At 37.9% G+C, this 27,298-nt stretch overlaps 15 protein-coding genes across 15 annotated transcripts; 10 read left to right on the forward strand and 5 right to left on the reverse strand.

Moving 5' to 3' along the window:
* Positions 1-3,308: 3,308 nt before the first annotated feature.
* C5L36_0C09890 (uncharacterized protein) lies at positions 3,309-5,513 on the forward strand (the record flags this gene model as incomplete). The annotated part of the gene is made up of 1 exon (XM_029466699.1): positions 3,309-5,513. The coding sequence occupies one exon, from the start codon at positions 3,309-3,311 to the stop codon at positions 5,511-5,513; it is 2,205 nt and encodes a 734-aa protein (XP_029322559.1).
* Positions 5,514-6,319: 806 nt separating this feature from the next.
* Positions 6,320-7,693, forward strand: C5L36_0C09900 (uncharacterized protein; the record flags this gene model as incomplete). Its single annotated transcript, XM_029466700.1, has 1 exon — positions 6,320-7,693. The coding sequence occupies one exon, from the start codon at positions 6,320-6,322 to the stop codon at positions 7,691-7,693; it is 1,374 nt and encodes a 457-aa protein (XP_029322560.1).
* Positions 7,694-7,797: 104 nt separating this feature from the next.
* Positions 7,798-8,823, reverse strand: C5L36_0C09910 (uncharacterized protein; the record flags this gene model as incomplete). The annotated part of the gene is made up of 1 exon (XM_029466701.1): positions 7,798-8,823. The coding sequence occupies one exon, from the start codon at positions 8,821-8,823 to the stop codon at positions 7,798-7,800; it is 1,026 nt and encodes a 341-aa protein (XP_029322561.1).
* Positions 8,824-9,295: 472 nt separating this feature from the next.
* Positions 9,296-10,090, forward strand: C5L36_0C09920 (uncharacterized protein; the record flags this gene model as incomplete). Its single annotated transcript, XM_029466702.1, has 1 exon — positions 9,296-10,090. The coding sequence occupies one exon, from the start codon at positions 9,296-9,298 to the stop codon at positions 10,088-10,090; it is 795 nt and encodes a 264-aa protein (XP_029322562.1).
* Positions 10,091-10,285: 195 nt separating this feature from the next.
* On the reverse strand, positions 10,286-10,993 carry C5L36_0C09930 (uncharacterized protein; the record flags this gene model as incomplete). The annotated part of the gene is made up of 1 exon (XM_029466703.1): positions 10,286-10,993. The coding sequence occupies one exon, from the start codon at positions 10,991-10,993 to the stop codon at positions 10,286-10,288; it is 708 nt and encodes a 235-aa protein (XP_029322563.1).
* Positions 10,994-11,244: 251 nt separating this feature from the next.
* C5L36_0C09940 (uncharacterized protein) lies at positions 11,245-11,736 on the forward strand (the record flags this gene model as incomplete). Its single annotated transcript, XM_029466704.1, has 1 exon — positions 11,245-11,736. The coding sequence occupies one exon, from the start codon at positions 11,245-11,247 to the stop codon at positions 11,734-11,736; it is 492 nt and encodes a 163-aa protein (XP_029322564.1).
* A 61-nt stretch (positions 11,737-11,797) lies between these two features.
* On the reverse strand, positions 11,798-13,438 carry C5L36_0C09950 (uncharacterized protein; the record flags this gene model as incomplete). Its single annotated transcript, XM_029466705.1, has 1 exon — positions 11,798-13,438. The coding sequence occupies one exon, from the start codon at positions 13,436-13,438 to the stop codon at positions 11,798-11,800; it is 1,641 nt and encodes a 546-aa protein (XP_029322565.1).
* Positions 13,439-13,671: 233 nt separating this feature from the next.
* C5L36_0C09960 (uncharacterized protein) lies at positions 13,672-15,126 on the reverse strand (the record flags this gene model as incomplete). Its single annotated transcript, XM_029466706.1, has 1 exon — positions 13,672-15,126. One exon carries the CDS (start codon positions 15,124-15,126, stop codon positions 13,672-13,674), a length of 1,455 nt encoding a protein of 484 aa, XP_029322566.1.
* A 425-nt stretch (positions 15,127-15,551) lies between these two features.
* On the forward strand, positions 15,552-16,955 carry C5L36_0C09970 (uncharacterized protein; the record flags this gene model as incomplete). The annotated part of the gene is made up of 1 exon (XM_029466707.1): positions 15,552-16,955. One exon carries the CDS (start codon positions 15,552-15,554, stop codon positions 16,953-16,955), a length of 1,404 nt encoding a protein of 467 aa, XP_029322567.1.
* A 403-nt stretch (positions 16,956-17,358) lies between these two features.
* On the forward strand, positions 17,359-18,552 carry C5L36_0C09980 (uncharacterized protein; the record flags this gene model as incomplete). Its single annotated transcript, XM_029466708.1, has 1 exon — positions 17,359-18,552. One exon carries the CDS (start codon positions 17,359-17,361, stop codon positions 18,550-18,552), a length of 1,194 nt encoding a protein of 397 aa, XP_029322568.1.
* Positions 18,553-18,868: 316 nt separating this feature from the next.
* Positions 18,869-19,663, forward strand: C5L36_0C09990 (uncharacterized protein; the record flags this gene model as incomplete). The annotated part of the gene is made up of 1 exon (XM_029466709.1): positions 18,869-19,663. One exon carries the CDS (start codon positions 18,869-18,871, stop codon positions 19,661-19,663), a length of 795 nt encoding a protein of 264 aa, XP_029322569.1.
* Positions 19,664-20,197: 534 nt separating this feature from the next.
* C5L36_0C10000 (uncharacterized protein) lies at positions 20,198-21,424 on the forward strand (the record flags this gene model as incomplete). Its single annotated transcript, XM_029466710.1, has 1 exon — positions 20,198-21,424. The coding sequence occupies one exon, from the start codon at positions 20,198-20,200 to the stop codon at positions 21,422-21,424; it is 1,227 nt and encodes a 408-aa protein (XP_029322570.1).
* Positions 21,425-21,900: 476 nt separating this feature from the next.
* C5L36_0C10010 (uncharacterized protein) lies at positions 21,901-23,322 on the reverse strand (the record flags this gene model as incomplete). The annotated part of the gene is made up of 1 exon (XM_029466711.1): positions 21,901-23,322. One exon carries the CDS (start codon positions 23,320-23,322, stop codon positions 21,901-21,903), a length of 1,422 nt encoding a protein of 473 aa, XP_029322571.1.
* A 411-nt stretch (positions 23,323-23,733) lies between these two features.
* Positions 23,734-25,491, forward strand: C5L36_0C10020 (uncharacterized protein; the record flags this gene model as incomplete). Its single annotated transcript, XM_029466712.1, has 1 exon — positions 23,734-25,491. One exon carries the CDS (start codon positions 23,734-23,736, stop codon positions 25,489-25,491), a length of 1,758 nt encoding a protein of 585 aa, XP_029322572.1.
* Positions 25,492-26,359: 868 nt separating this feature from the next.
* Positions 26,360-27,022, forward strand: C5L36_0C10025 (uncharacterized protein; the record flags this gene model as incomplete). Its single annotated transcript, XM_029466713.1, has 1 exon — positions 26,360-27,022. One exon carries the CDS (start codon positions 26,360-26,362, stop codon positions 27,020-27,022), a length of 663 nt encoding a protein of 220 aa, XP_029322573.1.
* Positions 27,023-27,298: the final 276 nt, after the last annotated feature.

Genomic DNA, 27,298 nt, shown 5'->3' on the forward strand with positions numbered 1-27,298 from the left:
TCTTTCCTATTCTAAATTCGAAACCTTAACATGAGTATGTTATCGAGTATCTACTGGCACTTCCTTTTTTGGAAAACATCCTGAAAAATCCCTTTCATGTTACTAGATTATTTTGGAAACTTGTGCTATCAAATTTCAAGTCAATAATTTGAAAATTTATTAACTTGAGATATATGTGTCCAAGATTATTCTCTCAATGAAAACATTCTATATTTCTATGTATTTTATTAATATTTTTGTTGAAAACCAACATTTGAATCTTCTAGTATCTTTACTTCCAGAGTAACAACAAGTAAAAATCAACAAGATCTAATACTAAGTGGTAACTTGACTTGGTATAAGTATTAGATTTATTTATTATTAATTGAAGAAATAAGTGATGCTATTGACCGGTTACTCTTGCTCATAAATACATAATTAGTCATAATTACCCTAAAACAGCAGTCGACAGGAGGCAAGTCCGATCTCACCTAATCTTTAGCCAACTTAGAATTGAACGAATTACGTAGTTTACATCCAGAACTAGATCTTCTGTACATCTATCTGGTGTGGAGTACCGATAGCCTATATGAATATTTTCTATCGAGTTAACACAATTCTTTCCTTTATAATAGTAAACATAAATGAGCGTATATAATAGGAAACGTTACTTCTTTGGTTTAACGGCTTGCCTCTGTATCGGGTTACTTGGCTTCTGATACTTTATTCAGGTTTATGTTTTGGGTATGATACTGTCTTTTGATTACAGTGTATATTTGAATACAACTTCATTTGAGAAGCTGATTTTCTTGATAAAACAAACACATTATAAAAACTGATAAACCATGAGAGTGTACCGATAAGTAAATTAGACAGAATGAAGGCACCTGGCACTTTGAACAAAAATAGGTAGTATAGGAAAGTTAGTAAGGAAGGCACAACGATTCCGATAAAGTGGGCTCTCCAGTGGGAGAGAAATTAACCTTTTGATGTAATTTGTAAAAGGTAAAATAATCATTAAATCAGGAAAGGTGAACAAAAAATGATGTAAAAATTGCATTATAAAATCAGGTCATTGTCTTTTCTTGATTATTTTTAAACTAGATTCATTAAAATAAATGTTTTCTTGTAATTAATCACAGTAAGGATTTTTTTTTTAATAAAGAGATGCATAATCACCAACGCTTTTTATTGAAGAAATGAGAGAATTATTTTTGTTCATACTTTGACATGTATCACTTGATTTAGTTATTGAATAACTTTTGCAAATAGGTCTTATTAACAAGCGATAATAAAAAAATGGTTTGAGGTTTGCTTCAAAACAAAGCACCAATCTCCTTTTTGTTGAAAAGGTTATAAAAAACTATTTATTCAGAAAAGCTTTATGTATAATTGTATGAATTAACCAGGCAAGTAGTTGATGAAAATGTTGATCAACTTGTAAGAAACAGCAGCTTCTATTGGTTGGTGAAGTTTATGCTTCATGAAGTAGCTCCAACAAACAAACCGTATCATGCTTTTTATGTGATTTATTGTTTTCAAGTTCATACAAATATAACCCCCCTCCCCCCTATTACTTTTGGCCCTTCTTTTAATGCATTAGCCTATTTGTATTCTTTAAGAACGGTAGTGGCATTATAAAGCAAATTACTATCACTCAGCGCTATTAATAGAAATAGCATATTGAAAGCACGTGAAACGGACTTATAATGAGAAGAGTGAATGCCATTCGACTTGCAACAATCATTAGTTTCAACTAACTACTGGCAGTTGAAAAGGATTGGCATGCGCTAATGTGGTCTTTTTAAAAACATTTTTTGGCTTCTCAACTAATAAAGTCATCCAAAACCTAGATATAGAGATTCTAGTAAAAAGGTTGAATAATTTTCAAGAAAGTTATTAAGGAAAAGGGAAGTCAAGTGTAAAAAAGTGATATAAAAAAGAATACTAGTATTTTTTAAAGTAAACTTTAACTAAACTATCGATGGTGGAATGTATCTTCTTACTACTCAGGTGTTAGTAAAACCACTATATGTTCGAATTTGGGACCGAAACTATATCAACCAATTATTAGAAATACAAACATTTTGCTGTGAAAACAATTCCAAATAGGTTCTTCACCTTCAACAAGAAAGAGCTGCATTTTAATATTTACAAGAGAGTACCTGGAAAAGAACTGTAATAAACAACCACACAACAGTCCAATGAACAATAAGCTGAAAAAAGGCTTGTAAAATCATTTGCTCAACTACAGATTAATATATGGGTCATTCTGTTAATCAAAACACATGAGTAACACATAAATTATGCAGATTAAAACTTATTATACTCAAGAATGTCTAAGTGAAATTTTTATTATTATAGGCGTACAGTTGCAGGTTCGAGAAACAATTATTACAAGTACCCCTCGGGGCAAGTGAACTCTAAAACTCAATACTCATTGAAAATTTCATATTGCCCCTTAAAGGTACACCAACAACTGATATTATGTTTATACTTAGCCCGATGCGGCAATGTCATGATCATTAAACTTCCTAAAAGGAAATAACTAACTTTTTATTATAATATCATTACCTAAGTAGGAAATGACTGAGAAATTCTTTCAAGATGTTTACCTTTTTCTCGAATAGGAAATTTCAACTACGGAGGTTTGTTTTATGTTTTCAATATTAATATATTTCCTGCTATTCTTATAAGCCATGAAACCAATGAAGACGCAAGGAAATATCCTAGTGACCTGCAATACTATACACCTTTTAGCAACTCAAACTATATGTGCAATCAAGCAAACTTATGTATAAATTAATTATGAAAAAAAAAAACAGATCGCTTTTGAACCTAATTAGGAAATAGTTTTTTCCGATTCCATTGTTTTGACAAGTTCTGTTTTGATTTCATTGTATGCCAGCCACCCTACTTCTTCGATGATGCAAATCTTACAGGATCATGTAGTCTATCTCTACCAAGCCATTTAGTCTATTTTTGAAACCTCTTTTTTTTTATACTACTTGTAAGATTCTCTATCAAATCTTCTATTTTTATCATTTGGATAAACAATTTGACCAAACATTAGTATCAATAGGCCAAGTATAGCAAACACTTAGCAAAGCAAGATAAATTCCATTTACCCAAGCGACCGAGACAGCAGAAAAGCTCCAAACATTTATTTCTCCAATCCATAAAACCTTATATTCTATCAGTTTATTTTCCCTATTATTATTTTTTTTGGAGACAGCTAACATAACCTGAAGTATTAGTGTCATAAATACTATATAGATCTGCTCAGATAGTAGCAATTCATTCGTTTAAGCTAAACAGCGTCCCCAACTATGTCTACTTTAAATTTACACTCAAATCCATTCTTACAATCATATAAATTATTTGACAGTCCAATGCCAACCACAGTTACTCATATTCCAAGGACTTGCTCCCCTTCACCTACCCTTTCTCTTGAACGGAAGAGAAAATTGGATGGCGATCTTTTAACAACACCAGTGAGACCAAATAGTGAAGATAATGCTTTGGTTACTCCGCCACGTTCAACAAAAAGGTCCAAAACAACCCCATCCTCTCCCATAAGAGACCATCATTTATACGAAACACCCAAAACACCATCTCAAAAGCAACAATTCAACATTAATTTAAATGCGAGATCTCCAAACTACAACTATGCTATCACTAATCCTCATAATTATTCCAGTGTTTCACTGAATTCGAATGGAACGACAGAAGTAACACCACCGCAATCACAGGAAGTATCCCCAAGACTGGATACAATTCAGTTAGCACAACCTTCTGTTACTCCATTAAGAGGTAGATATTATGGGGAATTCATGTATTCATATCCTGATACATGTTATCCATTCAACATCAACAGTAGTGCTATAGGTAGAAGTGATGGAAATCTTAGAGCTGCTACTTGGAGAAGTGCTTGTAATGAAAAGATTAGGCATGAGTTCAACAAATCTGCCAAAGAATATGCTGCTTTGTCCGAAAAGTACAAGAAAGACACCGAAGAGCTAAAGAAACAGGGATCATTGAACCTTCCTTCCATATATGACACTAAAATCTTCCCATCTTTCAACAGCATCAATGATACGGTTAACCGTGGTCTCAATTATTTCTCATATAATGCCTCTTCTCGGTTCTCTACTGATGCTCAACAAGAAGCCAGATCACTATTAGAATTGAGAAATGCCTCTCGAGACAAACCAGCTTCTACCAATCACTCAACCAAAACATGTAATATCCAATTACCGCCAATACGAGAGATACTGAAACTAACTCCTTTTGATAAATCACGCATTCATCCAAGTTGTTTAACATCACATGAATTACAGCAATATAATGATAGGAATTCTGCAGGTATTCTCTTCGAAGATAATGCTTATCAGTTCCACAATGGACGGGAAATAAAAACAGGGAACAGTTACGCCTATCGGGAATTAACTAGTAAAAGTAACTCAAACCAGCCATTATCACTAGATTTACGGTCCAGTTATCATCGGCCTATGAATTATTTTCCAACACCAAACCAGTCTACTATCATTCGGCCTCCAACAGAATCTTTGATTAACGAATCACTAAAGAGTCAGAATAACTGCCCAGCTTTGGCCTCAAAAGGGGAAGATTCAAACAATCTAGTAACAGCAACTGATTTTAAGCACTACCAAACCAAATTCAAGTCACAACCACTGAAGATCAAGAAAACTAGAAGAAATTCTGTTTCCAAGGTGACAAAAAATTCAGGTTCCAAAAATAGTTGCAAACATACTCCGGTATCTAGCCGTAGTAGTAGTAGAAAATCTTCTAGTTCGTCCAATAGAAGTGCGTCGGATCAATCGACTGCAGTCAAAAGAAGAACTAGACAGAACCCATCTACGAGAAGTTCGTCAATAGAGAGCGTAAGGACTACTGAAGTACCAGTGTCAGTTCAGAGCACGCCATTGCCCAGATTAGCCTCCAGGGATGATCACAATCTTACCCCTTTGTTAGCCACACCAGAAGCACAGCCTACTCCACAAATTTCCACCAGAACTACAGAGGAGATCCAGAGACACAGTTTTTTGCCACACACACACTTACCACGAATGCACACAACACAGCAACTTGATGATGTTAATGTATCAGTTACACCAATGAAGGCACAGTTAAGCTGTAGCCATCACTTCCATGAAAATATCAACAAGTCAATAGGTGACGACGATAAAATCCCTGGAAAAAACCTACAAAGTGCATACCGGCTATCGAAAGTGTGTATGTCGTGCCATTCAAACCAATCTCCATGCTGGAGACCCTCATGGTCTCCCGACGAGGGCCAGCTATGTAACTCCTGTGGCCTAAGATACAGAAAAACTAAAGCTAGATGTTATAATCCCAAATGTTTGAAGATCCCTTCAAAGAGTGAATGGGCGTTGATGATGAAGCGGGGGAAAGTGCTGTTGGATGTATACCATGAAGACGGCAGTGTTGCAGGTAAACAACTGAGCTATAGGTGCTTGGATTGCGACAGTGCAATGGAAGTCTTGCGTTAAGACTTCCTTATACTATATCCCCCGTTCAGTTTCATTTCATTTCAATTCAATTCAAGTCATTTTATTTCATTTCATTTAGGTTTAGTATAGTATATTTTAGTTTATTTTATTTCAATCGGTTTGTTACTTCATAATTCTTTTTCCTTTGTGTATTTCCTCATGTATAACCGGTTTTTGTTATAACAGCACCTCCTTTTTTATTTATAAGGTGGAGAAACTCTTGGTCGCTGAGCCACAAACGTTTTCCGCGGTGCATGTACTTTTTACCGCTTTTCGCCAAATTGGGACGCCACTGTTTAGCAACATGAATGTACACATAGAGAACGCCCTAGACGCCTTTTTGGTTCATCATTTCCAAATGTAGAAGTTCCCTACCTAAGAGGCTATGTACGGGTACAGTCATTACATCTTCCTTGTAGTATAGCTTTACTGTTCTCCAATTACTTTTTAGTATCTCTTTGAGTGTATTTCCTCTATATATTAAAGACAGTTTTTCACGCAAATAAATCAATCCACGGGTCTCGAACGTGGTCTATAAATTGCCCTTTTTTTCCTCCATAAGAAAATCCATTGTTTTTGTATAGAAGGCTCTTGAATCTTTTTCATTGGATAACTGTTATGGTGCCGTGCCCAAGGTCTTTGGGAATGGCCAGCGGGGCCTTTTTGTAATTCATAGACACCTAAAACCTAGAAGAAATTTGTAAACGTTTTGCAATTTAAGGCTTTGAAACAAGTAGACCCAGGAACAGTCCAAACTGACAGTCGCTTTTGTTGAGTCCCGAAACAGCAGCTACCACACCTTTTGGATGTTCAAGAGCATTACTAACCGTGTGAAGATGTCTCAACTTTGTCACTCAAGTATTACAGCCTCAAGGATTAATTTAATGGATTTGGGGAACCATTATTCTTATCCACTGACACCGTCTGGATCAGTTGAGAGCATCAATGTCAGCACTAGGAAAACAATCAAACAGGCAATTTTTGAGAAAATAACTACTATTACAAAAGCAGGACCGCAGTTGGAGCCCTCACCCTTTTATGTTTGTGATCTTGGTGAACTGAAGAGACAACTGGGATTATGGAATCAAGTTCTACCGTTCGTTAAACCATATTATGCAGTGAAATGCAACCCTAATGCAAAATTTGTTGAAACTTTAATCAAGTTTGGGAATGTTGGATTTGATTGTGCATCACTAGATGAGATTCGGACTGTTTGTCACATTTATGAATCACTCGGATACAGTACAGCTGATTTTAAAGATAATGTAATTTACGCCAATCCTGTTAAACCAGTTTCTCACCTACTTTATGCGAATAATAAGAATATTAATCTAACCACTGTAGACTCAATTGAGGAAGTTGAGAAAATTGCAAAGTTTACAAACGGTAGAATGAATGTTTTGATAAGAATTACTACCGATGATTCTACCGCTACATGTCCCCTAAGTGTCAAATTTGGAGCTGATCTAAGGTATTCTTGTCAAATTGTACAAAGATGTCTAGATCTGGGAATTCGGATCAGGGGTATAGCTTTCCACTGTGGGTCTGGGTTTAAAGATCCTTCAACGCTCATCAAAGCAGTTTCTGATTCTAGGAAATTGTGGGATCACATTAACACTAGACAGTACGAAGATTGTGACGTTTTAGATGTTGGTGGTGGGTTTTCAAAAGATTCTTTTCTTGAACCAGCAGTGGTTTTGAGAAATGAACTGTTGGAGAAATTTGGCAATAGAATTAATGATGGTAGCATAAAAGTTATTTCAGAACTTGGAAGATTTCTAACAGCGAGCGTGTACACCTTAACTACCAATGTGATTGGCGTTCGAAATGAGCTTGATTCTAATAAAGTTAGAGTTTATTTGAACGACGGCTTGTATGGGAACTTGAATTGCATCTTATATGATCATCAGGAGGTTGAACCTGTTGTGACTACTTCGGCAGGGAATTTTGTTTACCACGATGCAGAAGAAAGAGAGCCCAATAAAAGGCAATACTCATTGTGGGGCCCCACATGCGATGGCTTAGATTGTGTCGTTAAGAAGACGCAACTCTCTCACCATGTCCAATGTGGTGATTGGATATCTTTTGAAAACTGCGGGGCCTACACAAACGCAGCTGCCACAACATTCAACGGGTTTACAAACGAATTTGAATGTATTTACGTTGATTCTGAGATATGACATTAGATATTGTTCTATAAAGTATAAGTAGAATGTTATCAGCTGGTTTTTCATATATCCTTTATAATGATAAACCGGGGTTTTATTATCTACAAAGGCGTGTATCATTCAAGTTGTCGTTTTTGCCTTGGCTGGTCACTCAACGTGTCTTCGGAATCTCTCCGTCCTCTTTTAACACTTGTGGAATTGAAGCCGCCTATAATTTCAACATACATTCCGCTTCCACCACCGCCCATGGTGTCCAACTTCAAGCCAGACCCGGAGTCAAAATTGTCATATTGCTCGTAGCTAAAGTCATCGTCATCACCGTAGCCCGACTGGGACAACTTGTACAAATCCATACTTGTATTATCCCGTCCATCACCAACATTGAGCGACCCGACACTACTACAGGACGACGATATTGCCGTCATTGTATTACATCTCTGTGAACTGAAATATTCAGCCATGTCACGCGACAACTCGGTACCTTGTTCAATGGCATCACTGACAAGCCTTAGGGACTGAAACGGCGTTAGATTGGAGTATCCTTGGAAGATACCCATCGAGAGGGGCTGTGGCGGATACCTCTGCAACGGATACAAGACGATATTGTATGTCCTGCGATCTTCCAGATTCGAGTTTTCGGTATCGTTGACAAAGATCGACAACTTTGTCAGATTCTGAACTATTTTGTCACTGGAAACGTTCACATATGGAATTGTAAAACTTAGTCCGTCCTCAGGTAATTGCGAGTATATGGTCTTGAGTTTGCACGTTGTGGGCAACTTGACAATGATGTTCTCTGCTAGAAAGTACACTTCACAGTGGCATTCCAAATCTATAGTGTACGAAGCCGGATTAGGATGCTGTAACATACCCAACGATGACAGTCCCTCGTAGGGGACATCGATGATTATAGAGTCATCCTCTCTTCCAGGAATATAAAATGGAATGGGGATACGTATGCAATGTAGCTCTGGGTGGAAAACACAGTTGGGGAATTGGATGTTCCATGTGTTTGAGGCGTATCTGAGTAAATACTTATCACTGGCAGCAATGGAGGAATAAAGCTGGGGAGAGGTTCGGGCATATGTGGCCATCAACTCTGTGTTTTCCACTGTTGGTGTGTCATAACAGAGTCTGGGCATGTGGGGAGATTTTCGAGCGTGTCTGTCTATGTTGAACCGACAAAACCCTCTCTTTTGGCAATCTCTCCAAGTGTTTTGTCCAATACGGGGAAGCTTCTCCAAACAGACTCTTTTTGATAAATTATGTCAAACTGAAACAACACTTGAAAAATGATGGCATTCACTACCAAAAGGGAAAACTGAGGAGATTGAAAAAAAAAACTAACAGGCGCAACATCAATGGTTGTCATGGCATGGCACTGGTTCTGTTGTGGACACGGTACCGAAAATCCAATTGAGAATACCAACCGTTTTCTCCACCCCCTTGAAATACCAAATCTGAATTAATAGCCCACAATGGTAAAACTATGCAGCGTTTGTTTAAAATTGTCTGCTTTTTTTTTTAGCCAATTTCAATATGTGTTTGTTGATCATTGGTTTATCCCTATTTTAGACCCTTTTGTCTTTCCTTATCTCCACCAAGTCTTCAACAATGAAATCGATCAAGTGTGTGGTTGTCGGTGACGGTGCCGTTGGTAAGACCTCCTTATTAATCTCCTACACTACCAACCAGTTTCCTGAGGATTACGTTCCTACGGTTTTTGACAACTATAGTGCCAATGTGATGGTAGGTGATGAGAAAATTACCATTAACTTATGGGATACTGCTGGGCAAGAGGAATACGACAAGTTGAGACCACTATCTTATACCCAGACAGATATATTCTTGATTTGTTTCTCTGTTGTTGAGCCTACGTCTTTTGAGAATGTCAAGAATAAGTGGATTCCAGAAATCAGACACCATACACCAAAGGAGACCCAGATTCTTCTAGTCGGTACAAAGTCTGATTTGAGAGACGAGCCACATTGTCTTGACGAGCTTGACGAACAAGGTCTGAAGCCGATCTCCGAGAAGGAGGCGAGAGATTTTGCAAAGGCATTCGGTATGGTGGGTTACTTGGAATGTTCTGCAGCGTCTCAGAAGGGTGTCAGAGAGGTTTTCGATTGTGCTATAAAGAGCGTCATCACCGAAGACGAGCCTGCTGAAAACGCTCCACAACAAGCAGCTTCTCAGCAAGGACAACAAGGACAACAAGTACAACAAGGACAACAACAGCAGAATCCTCCAAAGCAACAACCTACCGAGACATCGGCGGCCCAGAATGCAGAGGCAAAGTCGGCTGCAAAGGTGCAACAAAAACCGGCCAAGCCAGTTGCATCTAGTGCTCCAAAGACTTATATTCCGGCAAAGAAATCGAAAAAATCCAAGAAGTGTACTATTTTATAGACTCCAACTTGAAGCCAAGGGAATACAACCAACCTCATTTATACATTCAATTCACGTTTCTGCTTCTTACTTACTCTAGATTTCTCCTTTGCCTCTAACTTTCCCCTAACAAGGTCTACTTTTTTACTTGACTGTTTATTTAAATGTCTGGCTACCGCCATTGTATGTACTTACATAGATACGGATGCAATAGATCTATAATCCTAACATCTTGGCCCTGTCAGGATGAACGCCATTCTCATCAACAGCAGCCTCACCTTCACCTTCATTACCTTTGCTTTTTTCGGCCTTTTTATCTTTTTCTGCTTGTAATCTCTTGAGACGCTCTTGCTCTAATTTCTCATTCTTGGTCTTGATTTTCTCTACTCTTTCCTTTGAATTACCACCACCTCCGGCAGTCAATTCGACGTTGATTTTCCTCCCTCCTAGTGTACTTTTGTGAAGACGTAGTGCAATATCCATCAACCTCTTACTTTCTTTAGGATCTTCGTTCTTGAACTCAATAAATGCACATCCCTTGTCGGATCTGATCCTAATAGACGTTGGCTGACACTTTTTAAAATGCTCCTTTATATCTGAGTCCGTTACTTTGAACGGCAAGTTCCCAACAAACAAAATAAATCTAGGTCCAGAATTTTCATCATCCTTGTTACTGCCTTTACCTTTTTTTCCTCTTCTTGTCTTTCTCTTCTTCTTTGGTGGCTCCTCCGCTTTCGCCTTCAATTTTGCTTCCTCATCCTCCTTGGCCCTATGCTCTTCCTCTAGCTTACGCTTCTTTTCTGCTTCCTTTGATTCCTCAACTTGTTTTAATTCTTCAGCTGCATTTGTAGATGTCTTGGCCTTGAATTTCAAAGCTTTCAGTTGCTTCTTACTCAACTTTTGAGCACCCGCCTCTTCAGACATTTCTCAACTATTCCACTAATAGATATAGCAATAGACGAACTAGCCTTTTATGAAACTCTACTTCTATAGACACAAAATTTTATTCATCCTTTTATTCACATATTTATGCTAATGAACAAAAAATTAAAAAAAAAAACAGTTACCGCGCCTTGATTTTACTGTACAAATTCATGGCGTATTTCCTATTTTACGTATGTGCATTACACCTGTGTGCCCTGTCTTGGAATAAACTCCAGGTAGCACTATAACTAATGGCAAGGCGAGTTGCCCTAAATCTTGGACAAAGGGTGAGAAATAATAACCGTACTTTTGAACGTGGAAGAGGAAGACAGCGTTTATTGGCGGAGAATGACAAAACTGTAGAAACACCAGTTAAGATACGAACTGAATCTGGAGTAAGAGGAAATGCAGTTCATGGATCGAACAAGTCCTCAAAGAGAAGAGCTGAAGACACACAAAATGATATACAGGAACGAAGTAACAAGAAACAGCAGGTGAGCAGCCATAGCGATCCAAACTTTAAAGGCAGCTCTATTGAATCTGAGATTACAAAAACTATGGGCTTTGCGTCGTTTTCCAGCACACAGAATCAGCATGTTAAAGGTACTGATTGCTATGGTATCAATTTTAAGCATAAGACGGAATATCGACAGTATATTAACAGGGAGGGGGGTTTTAACCGAGAATTATCTCCCACGAGGAGTGACAAAAAGAAAAAGATTAAAATGTCACTAAAGAAATAGTATACAATTATACATGTGAATACATTGCTTCTTATTTGGGTGAAGAGTACGAGTTCTTAAGTTATTGTTCATCTTCGACGAGCTCCTCTTTATTTTCGCTTTTACCTATCACTCCAACTTTTAGAAACAGACTAATTATAAAAGCTGCACCTGCAAATGAAATGCCGACGTACCAACAATATTTAATTCCATCTAGTAATCCTTGGGGGTCATCGTTCTGTTGAGGGGTTCCATAAGCGGCGTATTTGGATGAGATGATAGTGGAGTTGAAACCAAGAGCAATGGCCGAGCCCAATTGAAGCAACGTGTTGAAGGTGCCTGCACCACGACTTTGTAAGTGTTTTTCTAAAGATGATAGTGTAACTCTATTAGATATATTATAAATTAGATCTGCCCCAACAACTGTCAATATGAAAGCGAAAAACGGACCTAAAAAATAGTCTCTATCAACAGTAATGGTTGACCAAATTATGCAAGAACCAAGGTACCCCAATGTCCCAACTGCCATGAAAATTCTTCCAGGGATCAAATGCATAGTGAACCCAGCAAATAAGTTGACCAAGATTCCAGAGATTGGTTGTGTTAAGAAACAGCACGCAACAATTATTGGAGAATAACCTTTAATATTCTCAAAATATAACATTGCATTGTAATTTAGGAATCCAAAGAAAACCATCCAACATAATCCTGCAATACACATACACAAACAGAAATTTCTGCTTCTAAATAATTGCATCGGCATTAGCGGCTCCTTAGGAATGTATAATTCATATAATACAAACACAGGAATCAAAGCGACCCCAACAATCAGCAATGCAATGATGTATGGTGTTCTCCATCTTTTCTCTGCATTATCAACGTCAGTCAATGAAAAGCAAATAAGCGTAAATGAAGCTAAGGATAGCAAAGCACCCAAATAATCCATTTTCCTGAATACTTGCTTGCTATGTTGCCAGTTGATTTTCTTATCATTTGGTAATATGAAGAACACCGATATAGCCAAAACTGCAAAAAGGATTGATAAGAAATATTGGGTGGATCTCCAGTTCAACGCAACTTCACAAATACCTGCAAGGAAGAATCCAGAAGCACCACCTACTGGTGCACCTATACTGAAGCAACTCATAACCATATTTTTACGCCTTGAATCTTTATAAGTTGAGCCTAAGAATCCTGCAGATGCAGGCGTGGCACAAGCAACAGAAGCCCCCTGCAACCCCCTGAACAAACATAACAAAACAAAATTATTCATAAACCCAGCAATTAATGAAAAGACAGCATACATAGTAAACCCTATTATCATGGCATTTTTCCTACCAAATGCATCTGCAATCCCGCCCATGAGTAACAAACAAGCACCGTTAGCTAGCATGACACTACTAACACTCCAAGAAAGTTGACCACCTTGAACATTAAATTGTACACTTGTTGCACGCAAAAGTGTTTGATACGCAGATGATGCCATACTTGCAGCTGCAGGTCCAAAAATACATAAAAATATGGACAAGTATTCTTGAATAGGCGTCTTAAACACCGGAGGTCGCTGTTCTGGGTCTGAATATAGCTTAGACATACTTGTCTCTTCTTTTTCAAGATGGATGGAATTATCATTCTTTTTGTCCAGGAAAGCCAGATGTTCTGTTGAAACTCGGCTTGCCGTTTCATCGACACTCCCCTCAGAGGAAGACAAACAATCATGCATGCTGAAATAACCACAGCTTAGCAACAATTCTGCCAGCCAGTGCTTGTTGCAGAAGAAAGATATACCATTAGTAAGCTCTATTCCTTGAAATTTATCAGGAACTTAAATTCGAGGAAAACCCCCGCTGAGCCGCCCCTCTTCGGCAACTCTGTTTCCGCTGACAATTTTTTATTTTTCATAATCTATGCACAGTTAACACTTACAAGATACATCTATAAAAATATCTAAATTTACTAGTTTTTGGAGACGAGTGAGGAGTACTCCGTTAGCAACTCGTCATATTTAGACTTGAGCTCCTCAAAGGCACTGGTTTTTTCGGCAACTTCTTGTTTGAGATCTTTAATGGTTGTTTTATCAATGTTAATCGAGAATCCAGAAGAATTTATCGTTTGAGAATCCACAGATGTAAAGTTAGCAAAAACCTTCTCCTCACTCTGCACGTCTTTTAGAAACTTGGACAAGTTCCATACATCCTTTGGCCCAGTGGTTGTAAGTTTCATTAGTAAGTTTTGATTATTCAAGTCCTTTTCCTCCATTATGGATCTCTTCAATATAGGAATGGATCTCATAACAGACTTGTCGACACCCGAGTTGTCGAATTTAGAATCATCCGCCTTTATGGTCCATAGCTCTATATTACTGATTTGTCCAACTAGCTCCTTTAATTTTTTTCTTATTTGCTTGGTGGTTATGTCAACAACAAACAAACAACCCTTGCTATCACCAGAGACTAACAGAGTTCCATCCAGTGACAGTTTTAGTTGAGAAATGAATAAATCGCTGGCGTTTTTATGATGGTCTTGATGACAAGTGAATGTATCTAAGTAATCAACATCAGGTTTCAGAGTAACGATTTTGCCTAATCCACCTACCGCTTCGATCACCTTAGTTCTAGGATTAGCCTTGAACAATGGGACGTATCGGATTTGTCCATTGTTTAAGCCCAGATATAATGCCCTCATTGCAGGGTCTAGTGCTACCGAGGTAACTGCATCTGTTGAAACAATGGTGGTAGCTAACTTGGCCTGGGATGATAATGTGATCGAATAGACACGGACAGTTGAATCCAGAGAAGAAGTGACCAATTTGAGGTCGTTATTAAGTCCTTTGTTGAAGTTCAACGAGGTGATTGGCAATGTATGATCTGTCAAAATTGCAAATGCGTTATCGCTCTTTAAATCATCATCACATCCATTGATCAATAGGGTATTTAACGAATGAATGACAACTCTTGAATCTTTAGATCCTGTCGCAATGAATCCGGAATAGGCTGCAATATGGGTGAGAGGCTGGTAATGCGCCTGCTTTACTGTGATCAAGAGGCCCGAATTGAGAGACCAGACATAGAGTCTACCTGAAATAGAGCCACCTAGTAAGAGAGATGGTGTTTTCTCGTTTGGATCCTTGTAAGTGGAGAGACATGTCATGATTTCCGGTAACGGTATATATTGTTCGGGCGATTCTTTACCATACAAATAGACATGCAGAGTCGGTTTCTCTGGGAGAGCAACAAGAAGGTGAGAACCATGACCGGTCGACAAGTTTACCGATGCATTTGGCGATGATGGTGATTGTCTGTATTGATGGAAAGTCTTAGTAGTATGCAGGGAAACTAAGTAGGAGAATGCTGTCGAATGTTTTTTATCCTGAGGATTACCTCTTGCATTGTAGTAAATGAGTTCATCCATTTTGCTTTTTGGTTCTGAAATGAAACACAACTATATCTTGTGTTTTGTTGACTAGAAAAAAAAAAAAAAAATCTTATATGCTTCTTTGCTTGGTTTCTTTCTCTCTTTCTATTTTTTTTTTCTTTTATTGAAAACGTTTGAAAAAAAAAAAAGAAAACAAAAAATACAATAATTTTTCTTTTTCATGTTCAAACGAGAAATTGGAGAAATGAGAAAAGAAGGGTGAAAAATAGTGGGAAAATTTCCCCGTGGCAGTTTACAATTTGTTATTACACGCGTTACGCGTTGAATTGGGGGAGGGAAAAAAATAAAGAGAGCCCATTTTAGAAAGGAAAAGAGGGAAATAAGGGAAGTCGGCACATTGATATATTCTCTTTGGACAGTCGGTGCTTGCAAGGGGAGCCTAGATATACCAAACTTATAACATGCCGCTCGATTTTCTAGGGTCAGTCTATTATGATGGAACAAAAGTTCCGTACTGGGAGCAAATTAAGCAAGTTACTCCATTTGTGGCGTCAGCTATATTGTTGAAGCTCTACACCAATGGATCATCGAATACATGGGAGAGGAAACTACACGGGAAAGTGTACATTATGACTGGGGGTACCAGTGGCATTGGGAGTGCATTGGCGAAAGAGTTAGCCAGTAAAGGTGCTCAGTTGGTGTTACTATCATCTCAAATTGGTGAGCATGCCGACAATAGTGCCAAAGTTTGGATGACTGACTACGTTAATGATTTAAGAGAAGTTACAGGCAACGAGTTGATATATAGTGAATATTGTGACTTGTCATCATTGCATTCCATTAGGAAGTTTGCCACCAAATGGCTCGACAATTCACCAGCACGACGTTTGGACGGTGTAATTTGTCTTGCCAATGAGAGTATACCCATGGGGAAGTTGAGAACCAACTCTATCGATGGTGTCGAAAGGCAAATGGCCATAAATTACCTTGGCCATTATCATCTGCTAACATTATTAGAACCTGCATTAAGAGCCCAACCAGCTGATCGTGATGTTCGAGTATTGATTTCATCTTGTTTATCGCAAAATATGGGAGATGTCGAATTGAATGATTTACTCTGGGAAGATCGAACATATCCTAGCAACCAGCCATGGAAAGTTTATGGTACCTCGAAGTTGTTGTTGAATATGTTTGCCAAGGAGTTCCAACGTCGGGTTCAAAACGTTCCACGACCAGATAAACAGCCTTGTCCCATTAGAGTCAATATAGTCAATCCAGGAGTTGTTAGAAGTCCAGGAATGAGGAGATTCTTATCAATGGGTAGTATATTTGGATTGGTCATTTATCTCTTGTTATATCCTGTTTTTTGGCTATTAATGAAATCATGCCAACAGGGGATGCAATCCTACCTTTTCGCCATCAACAATCCAAATATCATGAACATACGTGGCGGCAACTATATTAAAGAATGTACAATTATTGAGAACGAGACACGTCGGGAGTTGAATGATGAAGCACTACAAAAGAAAATCTACAACCTCACAAGTGAACAAATAGTAAAGTTGGAGAAGGCAAGTGCCATAGAGAGAAACAGGGGCAAAAAGGTCAACAAGAAATCAAGGTTGGACGACTTAGACGTCAAGGTAAAGGGTGGTGCAACTAGCTCGGTCCCATCGAATAATGATAAAACGGGACTATTCACGTCCGCCTTCACAGAGAGTAAACAGGGGGACCCGGGGTTATATCCTGACATGAACAAGATGGACCCTGGCAGTATCGACGAGGCAAGAGAAGCGAGATTACGGCACCTTGACGAAAAGTATATGAAAAGCCGTGAAGTTAGGTCAAGGGCAGCCAAAGATTAACATCAAAGACAATGAAGTCAATCAAGCAATTGAAACCGAGGATTGCCGTGCCTGTTGCTACAGAGCTCCTCTATTAGATTTACCGGCGCGAGGTATTTTTTCATCGCCCCTCTTTATTCCACTTTCAGACATTGGTGATTCATCGTTCAAGGTGGATTACTCATTTTTCCACTCAAAATGCCGGTGTTTGTGCGTTTTTCCCAGGATGGTTTTACCATAATATATATCTGCCAACCCCATTCACAGGACACAACATCCACCCCCCCTCACTTCTACTGGCATTATAGTCCTTCCCCCCCGTTGTTCCGTATCTCTCCCTATCCCCTTCCCTCTCCTTCCCTTTCCTTCTATCTCTGTCTTTACTTTTTTTTTCCTACTAATAGACCAATCGCTCTTCCATTACATGTTTTCATCTTACTTGAGATCTTCAAAGGCTATCTTCAAGACCACATCCAGAACCAGAATGTCTTCTTCTTTAGCTCCACTAGATGCTACCAAGCTTAAGATCACAAAGACCACCTCTCCAAAGGAGAAGCTTCCAAATGACAAGTTAGTCTTTGGTCAAACCTTCACTGATCATATGCTTCAAATTCCATTCTCCTTCAAGAAAGGATGGGGTACTCCAGAGATTGTTCCTTATGGCCCCTTATCCCTAGACCCTTCCTCCTGTGTGTTCCACTATGCCTTTGAGTTATTTGAAGGTTTGAAGGCATACAAGGATAAGAATGGTGATATCAGAATGTTCAGACCAGACAAGAACATGGCGAGAATGAACAAATCTGCAGACAGAATCTGTTTACCAACTTTTGATTCTGAACAGTTGACCGACTTAATTGGTGAATTGTTGAAGTTGGATCACAGATTTATTCCATCTGAAAAGGGCTACTCGATGTATATCAGACCAACTTTAATTGGTACTTCTCCAGGTTTAGGTGTTCACACTCCAGATGAGGCATTGTTATTTGTCATTTGTTCTCCAGTCGGACCATACTACAAGACTGGTTTCAAAGCAGTCAAATTGGAAGCTACTGATTATGCAACCAGAGCATGGCCAGGTGGTGTTGGTGATAAGAAGTTGGGTGCCAACTATGCACCATGTGTCAAGCCTCAATTAGATGCAGCTTCTAGGGGTTACCAACAAAACTTGTGGTTATTTGGCCCAGAGAAGAACGTCACCGAAGTTGGTACCATGAATTTCTTTGTTGCAATGAAAGATTCCAAGACCGGTAAGAATGAATTAGTCACGGCACCTTTAGATGGTACTATCTTAGAAGGTGTCACCAGAGATTCCATTCTTTCTCTTGCTAGAGAGAGATTGAATCCAGACGAATGGATCATTTCCGAAAGATACTGCACCATCAACGAAATTAAGGACAAGGCAGAAAAGGGCGAATTATTAGAAGCCTTTGGTTCAGGTACTGCTGCAATTGTCTCCCCAATCAAGGAAATCTCCTACCATGGTGAAGCAATCAATGTTCCATTGACTCCAGGCGAAGAATCCGGTCCATTAACGAAACAATTCTTAACCTGGATCCAAGAATTACAATACGGTGAAGTTGAAAGCGACTGGTCTAAGGTTTACAAGGTCGAAAACTAGGCTGACTTGTCATTTTGTCGTATATAACTTCATTTTAGTTCAGTTCTCTCTGTTTTTAATTTTTTTTTCCTCCTTGTTTAGAATGTATATTGTGAAATCCTTATACGATATTTAAATTTGAGATAAAGAGCAACTCATATATAGGCGCAAACATGGGCTAACGCCTATAATGGGAGTGCCCTCTCGCGCTAATCTAGAAGAATAGCAGGGTTCCTGAGGGGGGGATAAGAAAAAAAAAAATAGGGTGAGATCATCCAAGTTAATTTCTTCTCTGTATGTTCTTTTATTCGACTGTTCCTTGGAGAAGCACCATTATATGAACAAGTTGGATATAAAGGGTGTAGTACAGGGTTTTCTCAAGGGAAAGGAGAGGTTCAAGGTTATCTCGGAAGGTTTGAATCGCCCTGTGGTGACCCCTCTTACCCGCCAGCTCTTGATTCTAGACTCGTCGTTCAATCCGCCACATTTGGGACACTTATCGATGATTCGACAAGCAATTATGAAAGTTGGGACCATCCAGGGGAACTATACAGCAGTATCGAGCATCAACACCAAATCGGTGTTGCTCTTATTCAGCGTCAACAACGCAGATAAAGGGACAGCCGAAACGGAGGAATATGTACGTCGGTTGCATATGGTTGAATTGATGAGTGAGTACATCAGCACCGAACTAGGTGTTGCTTGCTGTGTTGCATTGACCAATGCGAGTCTGTTTGTCGATAAGAGTGACCTTATAAATGGATGGTTACGGCAAAGACGAACATCAATGGAAGTGGAAACATACTTTCTACTCGGTTTCGACACGCTGATCCGACTCCTTGACGCAAAGTACTACGATGGGAATATCAACGAGGTCCTTGCTCGGTTTTTCAAGAGTTCTAGGATCGTTGTTTTCCTAAGGAATGATCCATCTTGCAGAATGGCAGTAGCTAAACAAGTTCAGTTCTTACATGACTTGACTATCGACGACAATTGGAAACAAAGGATTGTTCAACTCGAGAGTCCCAAAGAATGGGGGATTAGCTCTTCGGCAATCCGTGCCAATCCTTCGTTACTCGATACGGGGAACGTAGTAATCCCTTCCATTCGAGATTTCCTAAAGAGGAAGTAAAAGAGAAAGAACAAACACCTGTGCACCTTGAACTGTTTTCATGCTGTTGATTTGTGTTTCCTCGAATTTCCGTTTTGTTTTATTTTCTCGCATTTTCTGTATTTGTTCTCGCCTTTTTTTCTCGCTTTTTATTTGCCACTTGTTATTTCTCTCTTCTTTTTTTCTTCTTATTTGCCACTCGCCACCTCAGCATCCACTACCAAACAGGGGAAAATTAGGTGTTTCTATACACAACAACTTACACTACATCCACTTCTTTGGTGCTTAAAACACAGATAACTAGCTCCTAGTCACTGTTTCTTACTAGTTCCAAGACACACGCATTTCTGGCTCTTTAAAAAGACGAGAAACCTGCTGTTCACACATAAAACAACCACTCCCACCAACTACAAGGACTGCTTAGTTGCCCGTTCTACCCTCCATTTTCGCATTTTTGGTTATTTTTTCCTTTTACGGAATTTGTGTTTTTCGAGTCGCGAATTTGCCCTTTTTTTTTCATTCTCCAAGCTTTTTAAAGTCCCCGAACAATCAGATATGTCAAGCTCATTGAAGAGGAACATCTACAAGCAAGAACAACAACATCATCAACAACCAAAAAACAATAAAAGAAGATGTCTGGTTTCCAGACTCTCATCTTACAACCCATACGAACTGAATCAGGGCGAGCCCTTAGATTCGTCTTCATCTGAAAGCGATTCAGATTGTACCATTACTAAGTTTTGTTCAAGAAGAACAAGAAACAACACTAGGAACACCATTAGAAACAACAATAAGAGATTGAGATCGATAAGTTTTACCAGCATTGACTCAAAGCTATCCAAGGCTGTTTCTCAATATAGCGATGACGATGACAACCAGTCTGATAGTAACGCACAAGAAGAGGAAGCACAAAAAGAAGCTAGAGAAGTAACTCAATCTTTTAGCAGAGATTCTACCTCAACTTTAAATTCAACCTCTTACGCTTACTCGGATTATGAAAATACATTGCCAGTAAATGATCGTCATAGGTTGAAGTCGTCTAATGATATCTTAAATTTCAATTACGATAACAAGAAATCGGGTTTGACCAATAAAAGATATTCAATCAGTATTTCTGATGTCATGAAAAATGGTGGTAATAGTATCAATATAAACGAATTTACCAACAAGAGCCTCAAACATGGTGGTAATATACCATCTTGTGATTTTTCAGCAAGGTCTCGTTGTTTTGAGTATTTGATTGGTGCAATTGATGAAGCCTGGGCACGTTACTGTGATTCGACTTCATATGATGAAGATGTAGCATATGGTTATGAAAATGAACATGAATATTCGACCGCCAATACCCCAACCTCAAACGTTTATTCTTCTGATGATGAAGGTTATAAAACTGAAATCTCAACAACAACTGCATTGACTGAATATGAAAGTGATGACCATAAAACTTTACCACAAAACAATTACTCGAGACGCTCATTAGGTATGATGTCTAATAGCGGAAACAACATGTCATTCCAAGACTCTCTCAATAAGAAGGTTTCTGAAGTCCCTGAAAATTTAAGATTACAAGAACTAAAGGATAGATTTACTAAATCCAAGTATTACCTTGAAGATTTAGTGGATTCTGATTTATACCACGATTGTCTTGCATTCTGGACAAAGTGGGATTTGATTAAGTATTCAATTGTTGATTTTGTCGAAGAAGACGAAGAAGATGATGATATCGAAAAAAAAATCGATGAACTCGAAGCTGGTCGCTTTGCTGGTTCATTAGTTGACTAAAGGAAATATAATAAGTTAAAAACAAACAAGCAAACAAATAACAAAGATCTTCAAATCAAACTTAGTAAATGCCATAATGCTTTTTTTATTTCTTTTCAATGATGTATATTAGATATGGCTATTAAATTGTATATTAAATTCCGGGATTTATTCAAACAACCAAATATATCATAAACAAACACAAGAAAACTGAATAAATAAAACTATATCACACAATTCATATTTCTTTATAACTGTATAATAGGAAAAAAAAAACTATAACTGACGTATCCAAAGTTGAACCTACTTGTTAACTGTGATTGAAGAAAGTTTTCGCAGTTGAGTTCCTCACATTAACGTATGCCGTTTTCAAACTGGGCTCTGCTTAATATATATATATATAAATATATACGTATATGGATGTATTTATTCTAAGCAAAGACAAAAGAAAATTAAGAGATGCTGGAATGTGTAGCTCTATTTGGGACACATTGATGCTATGCAGGGGTTTTAGGTCTTAGTTGTTCAATTTCCTCATTAAATGGAATCTTAGAACCAATTTCCTCAATGTCTCTCTTATATCTTTCGGACTCAAAATTATCTAAAATTACGTCGGGGGAAACAATCACCCAACCAGGTCTAACGTTCACACTTTTTTTTAAGCCTGTTGGATTTGGTATAATATGTAATCTTCTTGTTGAAGAGCTGAAATTTTCAACAACTTTGTAAATTTGTGGAGGCACGGCAGAATTACCTGTACTTGGATTTTCGATAGATAAATCGGTGTTTATATTGCAATGAATTAGTTCTTTATCAGTGGATCTTCGAACGGTTCCTGTTATACACATCCAACAGTGCCACTGGACTTCCTCTAACAACTGATTTTCGGGTATATTTGAATCCTTCGGATAGTAAGCCGAGTTCTTATCAATTGGTATAAAAACTAGCTCTTCCGATCTCCGGAATTTTTTAGCCCAAGTAGTTGTATCATTCATTAAAGTCGACAATTCTGAAATCTTTTGGGTCGAAGCCCAAATGAATAAAAACCCTGGTTTACAGCACAACTTGTCGATTGGTAACTTTGAAAGTAAAGGATATATCAATTGATTTTCAGTTAATGCTCCTATCATAATAACATCAAATTTTAAATCATCATTGTACGCCCATGAATTCAAGGTTTTTAGTATGTTTTCAGTTTTGACACGACATCCATATGGTCTGGTTGCATATCTGCCAACTTGTTGTTCCTTTAACTTGTATAATCTCTGTAATTTCGGATATCCTTCAACTTGCTCCATTGAGTTCCTAATATATTTATATGGAAGTTTTCCTGTATGTATATAGTTATTTGAGTAATCGTTCTTGTAGCAATTATTCCTAGTATTCTTATTAGTATTATTGATACCACTATAACTTGTTTTTGTTGGTAAAATTTTAAGCTTTGGAGGAGAATCTTCAAGCTTATTCGGTTTATTCTGTGTTGCCGGCACAATGATAGGAGAATGAGTGTTTGACAATCCCATCATTGCTACTAATTGATATTGGTATTTTCCCGATGAAAGGTAGACTGTATTAGGAGAATTGGTAGCTGTTAATGACGTCGAAGATATCACTTTCTTTAGCCTCAGGGGACTTATAACTGTATTCTTGGAGAAAGGGGGGAAAGAGGTTGGAGCTGAGCCATGAGTTGATTTTAAACACGGTTTTCTGTTGTATAACCTAAGTCTCAATTGGAGTTGGTCTTTCATTTGCCAGGTAACTTTCTTCTTTCTCGCAGGCTTTTTATTCGATATACTCTCCTCTGTACCAGTGTCTGGGGTGAGAAGAGTTCTCGTCAATTTATCTGCAGATGAAGGAACATTGTGTTGATGAGCCGCCGACTCATGTGGAGAAGATACCGCTATGGAAGCCACCGACATATTATCTATTAATAAAATGGAAATCACTACTCTCTCTAACCGGAAATGCAAAAGCTCTTTTTGGTGTTGCTTTCACAACAACTGTAAAAAGGAAACATTGTACCAGGGGAACGTATGCTCATATAGGAGGCATTATATACGGCTCTGACAGTACCTCTGAGCCTCTTGTTTCAAATTGCAAAGTTTCACACAACGCGCGAGCTGCAAAGAGAATAAAGGGGCAATCCTTTTTTTTTTTTTTTTCCACCCTTTCAAGTGTTTCAGAACCGTTTTGCCTCAATACTGGCATTGAGAGGGAGCACCTAACTGGCACCATCGAAGAACCTTTCTGAAAATAACTGTAAGCATATTAGTATCGCCAGGCTGAAAGTCAAGATTCGGGACAAAGGCAAGTGTAAAACCACAAACAAGATGAAAGGCAAGAATGTAGATGAAAGAAGAAGGCGTTTGTACGGACTTCTTGTGCCACCAGAGTGCCACCGATTGGTCTTCTTTCTGAGAAATTCCATGGTAGCTAAAAAGCATGTAATCCATAAAGAATATACGGGGAACGCGTTGGTAGAATTCAAACGGCGTAAACAGAGTGTTCAGGCTATCTTCAAAAACAGTATATCCAAAGTTCAAGAAAGAGAAGAAACCTACCTTCTATACGATCTTCACCAACTTTTCGAATTTCTCGAGAACATCCCTCGTTCGGAATATTTCGATGCTACTTTATTCTATGCAGTGATCACTTTCTATGGCAAGGCATTTGCTAAGTTTGAAAAAATAAAATCAAAATTCTGTTCTAGATTTCCTAATGATAATGAATATGAAGAAAGTAGTAACTCTAAAATCGAAATTGGTAACACAAACAACACCCAGAAGTATGCAGATACGCTAGTCACTTCGTTAAATATGTTTGTCTCTCTTTGTAACCACTATAAAGCAAGACATTTAAACCCAAGAGGAGAAATAACCGATTGTGATCAAAGTCTTATTGAGCTTGGCAAACAATTTCACATCAGTTTAATTCTTAATGAAGAAATCAGAAATTCTTTTTTGAAGGTTCTCAAGTTTAAAAGCTTTACAATCTTCCAGTTATTTGACAATTTTATGGGCATGAGTAAAGAAGAAATATTTTTGGCACTTCTATATCCAAGTGACAGGTTTTCTAGAGTGCTACCACTAGATCGTACTCCTCTAAAGAAAATTGATTCGTCTCTCCTAGTAGAATATGCTTTGAGTTATCTTGGGTTTCAAGATGTTAATATGGGCACATTGACGGATTTAAAAACCGAATTACAATCTGGGCTCCTTCCATTATCATCTGTTTACTGCTGTTTATTGATGTATCAATTATATTTCATTGGGCAAACTGGTTTTGCAAATCCGAGGTTGCTCCAGCTTAAAAAACCTACAACACAAATATATTGCTGGATATTAGTTGCACAAATGCTTGAACTTGAAAATTATCCACTTGTCATTAAACACGAAAAGTTAGGGGATTTTGCCTCTAAATATATTAACCTAGTAGCATTGGAAAGTCAAGATACTGACAATATTAACTCACTTCTTATACCAAAGCCTCATAATGTTCATAATATCAAAATAAATCCGTGGTTAGCACGAGCTTATAAAAACCTATTTGAAAAAGATATAAAACAGCAATATGACACTTTTGAAAAGAACCACAGTTATAAAAAGGTTTTTAAGGAAACATTATCATCTTACCATGAAAGAAACGAAGTAGTACCCAACGCTAGGTTTTCCGTACCTTTGGACATTAATTTTGACTCAATAATGTTCCAATCGCTTATATTTAGATTGAGATACTTTTTTTATTATACACCATTGGAGAACAAGACTTTTGCAGCTCTTGCAGGCAAAACATTCTTGATTTGTAAAAATTATCCTTTGTTAACTGGTAATAAGTACGCATTTACTTGGAAAAAGTTATTGGACACAAAAGTTGAAGAAATCAAGCCTTTAACAAGGCATGAAGTGTACTCTGACATTAAAGATGAAGTTGTTTATGAATGCGAGGCGTTGATCAATAAGTGGATAGAAACTCGATCAATCAAAAAGTGCCACTCTTTTTTCAATGAAAATATGAGCATCTTGAAGGTTAAAATCCTGACCTGCTATACTCAAGTGTTACTTATTGAAAATAATATTTTTTTCAAATGACGCTCCCCACAAAAAGAGTATCTTCAATATGACCTATTAAACAGTCAATGAAAGACACCTTGAGTGATGTTTATTTTAAGTAGATACTAAGCTAGCTAGATAACTACAAATTACTATATAATGTAAGTAAGAGCTTTTAAGAGTAAAAGAAGAGTAACAGTAATACTTGATTGGAATTTAAGCCACGCCATATGAATTATCAGTTATATCCTACCCTGACCAACACTAACTAATAGGTAGTAATTGATTTATGACGTATATATGGCGCATATACAGAACGCTGGTAAAGGACTTTTCTCTCTGTTATTAAATTTTTTCTAGCATTAGCTTTGGAAATAAAAATAGCAACATGGTATACTATCTAGGTTAAAGGCAGCATACTGTTAGTTTCCGAAATCTCGCCATCAGCCAGTATGAGAAATTACTCGCTCGAAGGTCTCTAAGAAACCCAAAAGCGGGCTCTAGCCCCTGATCGACGCATTTTCGTAAACGGTCAGCTTGGTTTTCTGCCGCCCCTGAAAGAGGCACATTGTTTATCTTCTTTTTTTTCAGGGGCAGCCATCAGAAACTGGAGCCACGTCTTTTGATTCGCCAGAAGAACACGCAGGGAACCGTGATTGTTTTGATTTGTATGTACAAAGCTGAGATGTGATGGTAACGGTTGTAACCATACAGGTATAAATTGCACTTGATTCCCTCATGTACGAAGAAATAACCCATTCTTCTATATCTCTCTTTATCCTTATATACTTCATTTGGTGAATCAACAGAATCTTTCCTTTATTTCGTCAAAAACTACTTTCCTTAAATACCAACTTTATAAATACACTCATTAAGTACAACTCTGTTCATATCCTTATATCCAAAAATGTTATTTAACCTTAAGTCACTCCTTTCTATTGCAGTTATTTTACAAGCTATTAATGCTGCACCAACTGAAGCCGGATATCCTCTACCTGGTTCGGACTCCCCTTCGGGTGCTTCATGTGTTTACGTGTATGCAGATGAGATAGCAAGTGATGACTTTCAACCAACCAAGTCAACTTTAACCACCGTATCTACATTTTCTGCTGCTCAAGAGACTTACAACACAGGTACCGTTGAGATTACAACAGGAACGTACAACCCTATTACCACTTCAGAAGAGCAAAATACTGTTTCGACATCATCAACCGAAACATCTTCCTCAACTTCACCTGTTTCTACTTCAGTTTTCGGTTCTGAAGTTCATAAAGGTATTGCAACCTACTACGGTGTTGGTGTTGGTAACTGTGGCAAACGTTCTACTGACTCGGAATTTGTTTGCGCAATCTCTCAAAAAATGTACAACACTTTAGCAGACAGCTATTCTATTTCTCAATATTGCGGTCATATGATTAATGTCACTCACGATGGCAAAACCATTCAAGTCAAGGTTGTTGATTCATGTCCTGAATGTGACGAAAACCATCTTGATTTGAGTCCTGCGGCTTTTAACTCTCTCGCTGACCCAGTCCTTGGTATCATTGATATCGAATGGACATGGGCATAAACTTGAATGTGGTAATGATTGCTTGCATTCATACACTTATTCTGTTCTTTTTCTGTGTTTTTTTGGTTGTTGTTTAGATTACGGCGATATGGTGTAAATTTCAGACTAAATATTCAGTTGTAATAAAACTAACTATTTTTTATTGAGAAATTTTTCTGATTGAGCAAAGCCACTATATAGTTAAACAATATAAGCCTGAACTAAACGCTAAATATAAAGTTTTGCTTCAAAAAATAATGTGAAATAAGTGTGGGTTATAATAGTTTTCAGAACACA

This window comes from Pichia kudriavzevii, chromosome 3 (genome assembly GCF_003054445.1).
Source record: "Pichia kudriavzevii chromosome 3, complete sequence".
In the NCBI taxonomy this organism is placed as follows: Eukaryota; Fungi; Ascomycota; class Pichiomycetes; order Pichiales; family Pichiaceae; genus Pichia; species Pichia kudriavzevii.